Source organism: Triticum urartu, chromosome 1 (genome assembly GCF_003073215.2).
Source record: "Triticum urartu cultivar G1812 chromosome 1, Tu2.1, whole genome shotgun sequence".
NCBI lineage: Eukaryota > Viridiplantae > Streptophyta > Magnoliopsida > Poales > Poaceae > Triticum > Triticum urartu.
Window position 1 is genome coordinate 59,561,774 of NC_053022.1, and position 11,515 is coordinate 59,573,288.

General features: G+C 44.0%; 1 protein-coding gene across 2 annotated transcripts; it reads right to left on the minus strand.

Annotated features, from left to right (window-relative positions):
- Positions 1-89: 89 nt before the first annotated feature.
- On the minus strand, positions 90-4,580 carry LOC125547338 (putative RNA polymerase II subunit B1 CTD phosphatase RPAP2 homolog). 2 transcript variants are annotated; one of them, XM_048711251.1, is made up of 6 exons: positions 3,864-4,579; positions 2,243-3,124; positions 1,946-2,154; positions 1,600-1,863; positions 860-1,015; positions 90-772 (listed from the first exon to the last, which is right to left on the minus strand). In XM_048711251.1, exons 1-6 carry the CDS (start codon positions 4,567-4,569, stop codon positions 674-676), a joined length of 2,316 nt encoding a protein of 771 aa, XP_048567208.1. In that variant the 5' UTR covers positions 4,570-4,579; the 3' UTR covers positions 90-673. The 2 variants fall into 2 exon arrangements, 1 of the variants encoding a protein (XP_048567208.1); XR_007300668.1 differs by lacking the exon at positions 90-772 and adding an exon at positions 1,414-1,491 and having other exon boundaries at positions 878-1,015; positions 3,864-4,580.
- Between the last annotated feature and the right edge of the window lie 6,935 nt (positions 4,581-11,515).

Here is an 11,515-nt window from a genome sequence, read left to right on the forward strand (position 1 = left end):
CCTAAAAATCAGCTGCAGCGATAGCAGGTGGGTTCAATGCACCTGCACCACCCACGCATACACAGCTGCATAGTCCAGAAAACGAGAGCTAGAAGAAAGAGCCGCTGCATTTGACCACGGAAGGGAAGGTGATAGGCAATGCACAAATGTTGTATTGAGCCATACAGCGACGGCGGTCCGCCGTCGGCATCGACCAGTCACTGGCCTGCCCCAGCGCTCGGCCAGTCAGGTGACACACGGATGGGCCAGGCCGCCTACCCACAAGAGTCAAATGGTTACAGGTAACAACAGCTACAGCTACAGACGCACTACGACGAGCGAGAACGCAAGCCCGTGGTGATATGATACACTACGATGTGATGCTGCTGGCCATAGCTCTCGTGGCAGTTATCTTTTGCTCTCTCCCCTCCGGGCTAAAGGTGAAATCCACGAGAGCTGACAGCAACGCGAGAGAAACACACAACAAGCAATGGTAAAGCAGCAAGATTTGTGATGTTCTAGTAGATAGCAAGCCGATGGGGGCTGTCACTGTGGCGGTATTTGAGTCGCATGTCATGCCGCTGATGCTGATACGGGACGACTTCTATCTACTCTGCTGAGTGGACATACATATCCGAATCCTGCGCGCGGTGTAGAATTGTTACTGTCCACTATGGTGCACTTCTTGGACGGGTTAACTTGACATGGGCGTCACGGCGGATCTTCCGAAAGGGAGGATGAGGTCGACCATGGAGTCGTACTCCTCTCTGCTAACCTGAGCCGAGTTTAGGATCTGCAGTATGCACAAGGAAAAACAGTCAAGAAACACATAGGCATCCTTGTATTTGCATACCAGAGAGGTACGGAAAAGAAACGCCACCTTCTGCACGAGCTTTGAGTCTGAGATCACTGGAGCAAGAGCAGGAAGCTGGTGCACAGAGAGTGCGTCGAGTAGAACAAGAACCAACAGTTGCCATTGCCTTGATCTCAGAGCAGGCAGTGCGTCAACAAGTGACATTGTGTCAATCAAGTATCCCTGTAGTGGCAACCAGATACTCTCATTCGATTATCCAAAAGCATGGTGCAAGCAGAAACAAATGGCTCTGCAAGTGAGGGGCAAAATAGTTGCTCCCTCCGATCCATATTAATTGTCGCTGATTTAGTAGTTGTACTAAATCAGTGACAATTAACATGGATCGGAGGGAGTATCAGATACTAGCATCAAGCTAACCTATCTTTTCTTTTATGCTGAGTTGATGTTAGCCAGGAAAAGAATGCAGCAGAGGTTCCAAGTATAGGAGAAGACAGATACAAACAAACACTAGCCAATGAGGACATACACAGGTGCAACTAGTCTTATCTCTATCTAGTAAAGAAATATGCACATTCTACCCATTTTATATTGTATAAAGAAATATGGAATCCCAACTCTACCAGAGTAATTTCTCAAATGTACTCGGCTGTTGTTTGCTGATAGTAGTGATCGGTATTCTGTTCCAGCTAGTAATAAGCCTAAAAACATTGATATGCAAGTAAGTTTAGGACTCCAGGTAGCAAAGTATATATTTGGACCAACTGTAAATCAGGCAATAAACTCACTCAGAGTATATTAATTCATACCAGAGTAGTCTCCAACTTTGAAACTGGGATTTGCATCCTCATGTTTGATACAAGTACCGGCAGTGCATTAGAAATGCAAGAAGCTAAAGCTCTTTTAATTTCAGATGATTGGCTATCTTTCGAAACTCGCTTCTCAGGATACTCTCTCCCATTAGAAATCAACATCTCTTCCACAGAACTGTCATCAAGCATGTATACATAGGCTAAAGATGACCGGGATATCCATCCAAATATTGTGGTCCACATTGTTGCAAAAGCAGACAGCTGAAAAGATATGCATGTCATTGCTAAATTTCAAAATGAATTAAAATAAACAAAACTACCACTTTCTCTCAAAAATGCTTACTGTTAAACTGAAACCTTCTGGCGGTGTGTCGTGCCAAGAATCATCAACTTCAAACATGTCAGTGTCCAGAAGCACAGTCTTTGTTGGCCACTTCACAACATCACCATCTGTTTCAGATACTACCTTTTCCATTGTATCTTTGCCATGGACATTCTCGAACTGTTTCTGGTGAAGCGTGTCAGGCAATATGATGATCCCTGCCTTTGAAACTGTATTCAGGAAGCTTCAGGTCATTTTATCAACTACATAAGAGTATTGCATATCAAAGGATCACAAGGTTACAGAAAATATGTTCACCTGCATCTTCCACTTCCGATGTGCCTGAAGAAATAGCTCCTGCAGCTTCAATAAGGGCTGATGCACAAGCCTCTGCAGATTCACGCCTTAGTGAACTGTCAATGTCCTCCATAGATAGATTTTTAGCATCTGAATCGATGTCATATGCTTTGCTTGCTTCTAAGATGCTCTTATCATCTGCCCATGTTACAGACTGACTTCTGTTCTTAGACCCTACAGCCTTCAGTGAAGATTTTAGTGCAGCACTAACCTTCTCGTCACTTGTCCCATTTTTTTCAAGGTCCACTGCTTTACCGAATTCTTTGTGTAGTTGTTCAGTGTAAGTATGCATTGAATCTCTTACTGTGTATTGAGATGATGAGGGCTGATTATCGATGAGGATGGAACTTGAGAAGTCATATTGACCCAAAGGCCCTTGATCCATCTTTGCCGAAGCAGGATCCCCCATAATGATTGTGCTAGTAAAGCCTACTTCATGGCGATTACTTCCAGCGGGTTTTCTTGCAGGCTTACTCTTGTATGCCCTTGGTGATGCTCTAGTTGATTTCTTTTTCTTCTTGTCATTTCTCTCTTCCAAAACTACATGCTCTAGTTGCTTCGCAATGGAATCAGTTATGCAAGGCAATAACATATCCGTATCTTCATCCTGTTGGAAAATCTTTGATAGGGCTTTATCTACTTCTTTTTCCTTCGTTTTTGTGCTCTCATGAAGGACCATGTCATCAATTTTTTTAGCTATATCTTCAGAGCCCACTTGTGCTTCAACTGAAGATGAAACTGCCATGCTATGTTCGCCAGGAACAGCAGCCCCAGAATTCAGGTTCTTACTCCCGGACAGCTCAGCTCTACTAGCTTTGCCCTGTTTAGCCTGTGGCATTGGCCCTGAAATACAGAACACAAGCTCACTGTTTCTTCAATTGTTCGAAACTTAAGACAAGCCGAACAAAGGGAATGAGATAAGCATCCTTTCACGTACAGTAATGTGCCTGCAAGTAAAACTACTGTCACTATTATAACATTTATTACACCAGTCTCTACAACATTATTGAATAGAACCAACCAACAGGATGTACCACTAACAAAAACTGATTTTATATCTTGTGTTCAACTTTTAAGAACCTGAAATTTCTAAAGAAGACGACTCCGAGTCACCTCTTCCTCTAAATTCCTAAAGGTGGTCGCAAGGCAGGTTTGCCCCATTGCCAGCGACCTGCCCCGCAAAAAACGCCCTTGACAGTTGTAATAACCAACAAGCTCCCACTTAGTTTTATTGTAGATACAACAAAATTTGAAAATATAGCCAGGATTGCATGTATTCATCTGGTTGGAGGCTAATTCTACATTCTAATATCACATAGCCCGTATATTTCAATTGCAATGGCTTGCCATACATCCACATAGAATGACAGAACTCTGCACCCTGAGACGATAAAATATCTCGCTTATTCAGATCAATCCACATAAAACTCCCAGCACCCAAAGACAATAAAATGCCTCAGCTATTCTCAACAACCCTATTGTCCTCCCGTCAACCAATGGCAGCATAATCAAATGCAAGAATGAACATCTAGACTACAAAAATTCGCAAAGTAAATAACAGAGTTCAGCATGAAACAATCACCTTCTTGAATGGGGTGATGGCGGGGCACATAGCCCTCAATGGCGCCCGACGGCCCAATCCACTCCTGCAGCGTCACCTCGCCAGGCCCAGGCGCCTCCTTCTCCACAATCTCCACCTTCCTCCCCTCGTCCTCCTTCTTCCCGCCGTCCGCCCGAAACCCTAGCCCCGGCCCGGCCCCGCTGCCCTCGAAGAGCGCGGCGAGGGCGTCCAGCCTGTTGGGCGGGATCCCGAAGGGGCGGTCGGGCGGGAGCGAGGCCGCGAAGGCCGCGGAGGCGACGAGGCAGCGCTCGGAGCAGAACTTGCGGGCCTCCTCGAGGTCGTAGACGCGGTGCTCGCGGAGGGAGATGTGGAACCGCGGCGCCGCCTTGGGGTTGGCGGGGTCGGGGAGGGGGCTGGTGCACGCGGGGTGGCCGCACGCCTCGGCGATGGAGCGCTCGGTGACGACGTCGTCGTAGTCGGCGCGGGAGAGCACCGCGGCGGCCGCGTGGAGGAGGGGCTCGTTGGAGGCCGCCGCGCCGTCGAGGAGGGCCAGCTGCACGCGGTACACGGCCCCGGCCACGTTCACCGTCGTCCTCGCCGCCGGCCTGGCGGCGGCGGCCGTCGCCATGGGGAGGGGGTTGTGGTGGGGACTAGAGAGAGTTTGGAGATTTGGGGAGGGAGACAAGCGTGGGTCGAAGCAGACGGCAGACGGCAGATTATTGCGCATGTGTTTTTGGTTGGGCTATTTTGGGGGCGATGGCGGGGTATGGCGGTTCTTGTAGTTGGGCCCACAGGATGGTGCTGTTGTGGGCTGGGGGCTGTGTGGACGGGTAAGATGAAAATTGGCCCATGCAATTTGGGTTTGCGGTCTAGTAAGTTTATGTTAGTGTATCGTGTTATTTTGTCTCAAAAGATATAGTGTATCGTGTGTCTTTATGGCGCACGATACGAATCAGCCGGATGATTTGTCTATGAAATCATCCGCCTACCCAGCCGTTAGATCAACGTGTTGATGGCCATTCGATGCACTAACGCCACGGCAGCAGACCAGCTTCAACGCAGCGCTACTGGCAACCCCGGCAAACTCCACTGCAGCACAGTGCAACGTGTCTATAGCTCCAACACAGCACCGACGGAGTCCGGTGAAGTTCCATTGCAGCCCCAGGGAAGCTCCAACGCAGCACCGACAGAATCCGGCGAAGCTCCGGTGCAACCCAGCGAAGCTCCAACGCAGCATCGACGGAGTCCGGCGAAGCTCCATTGCAGCGTCGTCTATGCTTCCGCCGGAGTTGAGGGAGATGGCCCGACGCACCGTTCCGACCAGCCGCACGACTACCCTTAGAGTAGCAGTGGTGTTGTTGCAAAAAAGCTGCAGCATCAGGCATGCTCACCGGAGCCTCTTTCACTGGTAGCGCCAGTCGCGTTGCAACGCAGCACCGCCGGTGACGACGGTCGGAGTTGAGGGAGATGGTCCGTCACGGCAATGGTGCGGCTGCAAAACACATGGATTGCAGCGTGGAGTGGCAGTGGCGAGCGGGAACCTTACAGCCGTGCTGGCCAGAGATGCCCTCCCGCCGACCTTGCTGCAACCGTGTCGTAGCGTTGCCAATGTCGACCTTCACCTGCTTGCATCAATAGCGGTTGCGACTCCTGCGAGCCATGGTAGTAGGGTGGCTGCTTCGCCCTATGTTTGCAACAGGGGCGGTGTTGGAACAGAGTAGCATTATAAGGCCATCGACGGTGTCCACTTCCGGTTCCCAGGTTTGTTGGGGGTGCTCGCCATGGGATGGATGGCCTCTTTCAGCTCTTCTCTGGTAGTGTCGCGTGAGGATGAAAAGGGGAAAAGAAGAAAAGGGATGCAGAAGACACACGGCGAGTAGATAAGGCTGAGATGGAGTGGTGGTGGCCACGCAGGGGACACGTGGTGCGCATAGGATGCGGTTTACGGAGACAAGAAATCATCTGGATTAACCCGAATGTTTTCCTTTTTTTATTAGTTTGATTCTCTGTGGAGCTGAAATCTTCCTTTGATATTATGATGACGATTTGTTCAATGGCCTGCACTCCTAGAGAATCGTTCCATGCACATTCACAGCTTAAAAGTTTTCCATCTTTTTGGAAGGGCAACTCCAGGGGCTTTCAAAGGCCTTCATATTTTTTAGGGAACTTTAGAAACCTTTATTAGCTGTAAAGTTCGTGCGGGCAAACAAGCAACATCATCGTTGCTTCAATCCATTGGCAGTTTTGAAGTCTTGGTAATATTTCGTGTTGCATAGAATGATAGTTTGGTATTATGGAGAAGATGACTCCAAAAGGTTTCATTGTAATTCTTAATTATAGTAGCTACTTCGTAGTTTCCTAAATTCTGTATTCAAAGCATTGTACTTGTAATGGTTGCGGGTATGAATATTTTTTTTTCAAAAACAAGGACTACACGCCAGGGACCTATTTGATGTTTATTGCAATATCTCCTATTTGACGACTTGTTGCATTAAACTTGAGGGAAAATGCACACTGCGTCACAACCGGGTCGGTTCATCGGCGCAATGACACTAGGGCTGTAGCAAGTGGAATTAGCATATGGGTGATTTTCTTTCAGTTTTGCTAACGCACATCTAGATGTGCCCTAAGTATTGCACATCTAAGTCCTATGCCATTGAGTCCATGTGAAGATTCGTGCAAGCATTTTTATTAGTCTTTTTTTTCTTTTTTCTTTTTAGTTTGATTGAGTCACTGTGCAATAACTAAAGCACATCTAGATGTGCCCTAGACAAACCCATTTTCTTTCTATTACTTTGATAATCTAGCGGATATTTTCCCTACTTTAGTGATTTTCAATCAGATTTTTGTATTCCAAAAAAACATGAGTGTTTGCTTACTTTAAAAAATGTACATTTTTTAAATTTAAGAGTTTTGTTTAGAAATTATGAATATTATTGAAAAAGATGAACGAATTCAATATTAATGAATTTTTTTAAATCTACAAGCTATTGTCAAAATTTTGGAGGGGAACACACAAGGTGCATGCGAGTGGGGAAGTGCATAGATGAACCCGGGTACATATGAACTCACTTTAAAAAACACATTTCTAAATGCCAAAAAAATCTAAAAAAGTTTGCACGGATACATCTTCATGTTCTATGTGCGTCCATAAAGTTTTACGAAAAAATAACTTTTTTTGAGCCCTGTGCAAAAAAGACAAAAAATTGTGTCGTGAAACGCTATTTAGAAGCACTGAAATTTGTCTTTTTACGAAGGCAAACCAAAAAGACATTTTTTCACAAAACTTTATGTCGTGTGCACACACATTTGCGAACATGTATGCATACAATTTTCTGTTATTTTTTTAACATTTCAAAACATGCTTAAAATGCAGTTTTTTAAAAATGGGTGCAGATGCCCATGCGTTCAGATAGTGCCCACTCCATGCGAGTGGGTCAACACAATTGATGCCTCGGATAGTTAACGGTTTGATTTTTCTTTCCTTCTTTGAATTTTCTGGACGGTCTTCTCCAAGAAAACGGATGCAACAATATAAACAAATATTCCCAAAAGTTAAATAAGTAATTTAATTTTAAAAGAAGTTCACAAAATAAAAATTTGTTCAAATGTAGGAATACAGAACGTTCACAAAAATTTAATTTAATTTTAAAATAATTTCACAAATAATCAGAAAATTTGTTATATTTTTTAATCCAGAACGTTCACAAAAGTTTTAAAACTATATTATGAATAAAAGTTGTCAAACTTTAAAATTGTGTGTGCACTTTTAGAAATATTAGTAAAATGTTTTAAAGAACTAATTTTACAAATTTATAAATGTGAAAAAAATCTCCACAAACTTTAAAACGTTCATGGATCAAACAATGTTCAATTTTTGAAACATTTTATTTTTTTTGAAAATGTTTGCAACTTAAAGGAATGAAAACAAAAAAAAAACGAATACTGACAATTGGGGTAGAGAGCATCAAATGGGATTTCTCTACGCACCATGTAAAATTCATCGCTTTGTGTGCAGGGTGGCCATAGACTGGACCTATCCTTGTGCCCAAAATTCTTCCGTTGCTTTTCCTCTTTCTCATTTTTTCTTCGGGTCATTTTTCTTGAATGTTCTTTTGGTTATTCGGTTTCCATTATGTTTTCCTTCGATTTTTTTCCACTATTTGGTTCCTTTTTCCTGATTTTCTTTCTTTCATCTTTTTCCTAATTTATGAACATTTTTTGAATATATGTGAACATTTCTAAAAATACAACAACATTAATTTATGAACATTTTTAAATTCATGAATACATTTTAAGATCAGGAACATTTTTAAAAATACGACAACAATTTTTGAAATTCGAGAACGTTTCTACATTCATGAAATTCTTAAAAAATCATGGACATTTTTTGAAATTCGAGAACACTCTTGTTCATCCGCGAACTTTTTTAAGAAAATCATGAACATTCAAGAAAAAAAATTCTTGGTTCATGTGAAAGAAATGACTGAAACACAACCAACAGGGAAATTTGAAAAAGAAAGATAGAAAAAATGCGTTGGAATAAACTAATGAGAGCAGCACTCGGTACCGGCAATTGGGCCTACCCATTACTGCAGCCTTTTTGTGCTTCTCTGTCATTTTGACGCAGAGTGTCAAATCGAAGCTCACACACATCATAGGATCCAATATTACTGATGAAGAATACTACCCGTGTTAAAAATAATTGAAGTTATGGGTTTGTTTTAAATCAAGCTTGTTTAAGTTTGACCAACATCAATTTAGGCTCACAAAAGTCTGTGAAATATACTAGCATATCATATATAAAGTTGGTCAAACTTAAATAAGTTATTTTAAGACAAAAAAGGTAAAAATGGACAAGGATAAATGATAAAGGATAAAAGAAAAGAAGGCCGACTTAGTGGATCCCCATTTGACACGAGGTCCCTTACAAAATGAGTGGCACGAGACCTTGCAGAATATTCTATCGTTGGCAGAGTGCACCAACAAACAAATTGCTTGTCCACTTAAATTGGTGGCGACTACAATATGTAATACACTATGCTTCCTAATTTTTAAGATCTCACAATTAATTCAGGTCTTCAATTTAAAATCGGTCATCGAACTTTAACCGTGTTAATAATTTCTTAAGAAGTTTTCTCATAATTTTGTATGCTCCTTAATTTTAAAGCTTTTTCATTTGATTGAGCTATTCAAATTTGGATTTGATTCATGATTCTAATCGGATTAATGATTTTAAAATCAACCAGGAGCAACCGACCTATAAAAATATATCAATCCCGTGCACCTTCTCACCCAATCTGATGAAAAAAAGAAGCGTTGACATGTGATATTGTAGCACTAAAATAGTACATAAAATACCGATACATAAAAGTATGAGTTGATTAGTGCAAGTGCATCTAGTGCCATGTAACGCCCACGATGCGGCTATATCTCCCAAGTGTCGGAGCACGACTTAGAGGCATAACCGCATAGTAGGCATGTCGCAAGAGGGGTAATCTTTACACATCTCATGTACTGAATAAGAAAGGGATAAAGAGTTGGCTTACAATCGCCACTTCACACAATACATGAATATAGCATTACATCATCCAGAATACAATCAAGGTCCGACTACGGAACCAAATAAAAGAAGACCACCCCTAATGCAACAGATCCCCGGTCGCCCTGACTGGACTCCACTACTGATCAACGGAAACAAAACAACACTACGAACAAGGTCTTCATTGAGCTCCTCCTTGAGCTCGTTTGCGTCACCTGCACGGTAACATCGGCACCTGCAAACTGGTTTTGGAAGTAATCTGTGAGTCACGGGGACTCAACAATCTCACACCCTCGCGATCAAGACTATTTAAGCTTATAGAAAGGGTAAAGGATATGAGGTGGAGCTGTAGCAAGCGACTAGCATATTTGGTGGTTAACATACGCAAATGAGAGCGAGAACAGAAGGCAAAAGCACGGTCGAGAATCTATGATCAAGAAGTGATTCTAGAGCAACCTACGTCAAGTATAACTCCAACACCGTGTTCACTTCCCGGACTCCGCCGAGAAGAGACCATCACGGTAACACACGCGGTTGGTGCATTTTAGTTAAGTTAAGTTTCAGGTTTTCTACAACCGGACATTAACAAATTCCCATCTGCCCATAACCGCGGGCACGACTTTCGAAAGTTCAAAACCCTGCAGGGGTGTCCCAACTTAGCCCATCACAAGCTCTCACGGTCAACGAAGGATATTCCTTCTCCCAAGACAATCCGATCAGACTCGGCATCCCAGTTACAAGACATCCTCGACAATGGTAAAACAAGTCCAGCAAAGCCGCCCGAATGTGCCGACAAATCCCGATAGGAGCTGCACATATCTCGTTCTCAGAGCACACCGGATTGTCCAAACTTCCGGCAGGCCAACCCAGAGTTGCCCCTGGTGGCCACCGGCGGCTGGCAGGTTGAACCAACACTCAGAGGAGCACTGGCCTGGGGGGGGGGGGGTTAAAATAATGATGACCCTCGGGAGCGCGACTCCCAAGGAAAAAGTAGGTGGTGGTGAGGCAAATGGTAAAACCAAGGTTGGGCCTTTCTGGAGGAGTTTTATTCAAAGCGAACTGTCAAGGGGTTCCCATTATAACCCAACCGTGTAAGGAACGCAAAATCCGAGAACATAACACCGATATGACGGAAACTAGGGCGGCAAGAGTGGAACAAAACACCAGGCATAAGGCCGAGCCTTCCACCCTTTACCAAGTATATAGATGCATTAATTAAATAAGAGATATTGTGATATCCCAACAAAATATCCATGTTCCAACATGGAACAAACTCCAATCTTCACCTGCAACTAACAACGCTATAAGAGGGGCTGAGCAAAGCGGTAACATAGCCAAACAACGGTTTGCTAAGACAAGGTGGGTTAGAGGCTTGGCTTAACAATATGGGAGGCATGATAAGCAAGTGGTAGGTATCGCATCATAGGCATAGCAAAAGAGCGAGCATCTAGCAAGCAAAGATAGAAGTGATTTTGAGGGTATGGTCATCTTGCCTGAAATTCCGCAAGGAAGAAGAACGAGTTCATGAAGAAGACAAACGGACGTAGTCGAACGGGTCCTCACAAACGCGACGTTATCGGAACCAACCCGAAGAAGCAACACTGGAAAGAAGCACACAACATAGTAAACAACCATCACATCAACATGGCATGATGCACAACCAAGTATGATGCATGTCTGGTTTAAATATGCATGGCATGGCTGTGACGCCCCCGATTTGACCGTACACTAATCATACACGCAAACGTGTACGATCAAGATCAGGGACTCACGGGAAGATATCACAACACAACTCTACAAATAAAATAAGTCATACAAGCATCATATTACAAGCCAGGGGCCTCGAGGGCTCGAATACAAGAGCTCGATCATAGACGAGTCAGCGGAAGCAACAATATCTGAGTACAGACATAAGTTAAACAAGTTTGCCTTAAGAAGGCTAGCATAAACTGGGACACAGATCGAAAGAGGCGCAGGCCTCCTGCCTGGGATCCTCCTAACTACTCCTGGTCGTCGTCAGCGGACAACACATAGTAGTAGGAACCTCCGGTGTAGTAGGAGTCGTCGTCGACGGTGACGTCTGGCTCCTGGACTCCAGCATCTGGTTGTGACAACCAGAATGAAAGGAAAA

Bases quoted from the DNA above. Each gene is read 5' to 3' on its own strand.
- LOC125547338 (XM_048711251.1), bottom strand. From the start codon at position 4,569: ATGCGCAATAATCTGCCGTCTGCCGTCTGCTTCGACCCACGCTTGTCT. The intron at 2,155-2,242 runs GTGAACATATTT...TCCTGAATACAG, and splicing joins ATCGGAAGTGGAAGATGCAG to TTTCAAAGGCAGGGATCATC. The intron at 1,864-1,945 runs GTAAGCATTTTT...ATATCTTTTCAG, and splicing joins CAGAAGGTTTCAGTTTAACA to CTGTCTGCTTTTGCAACAAT.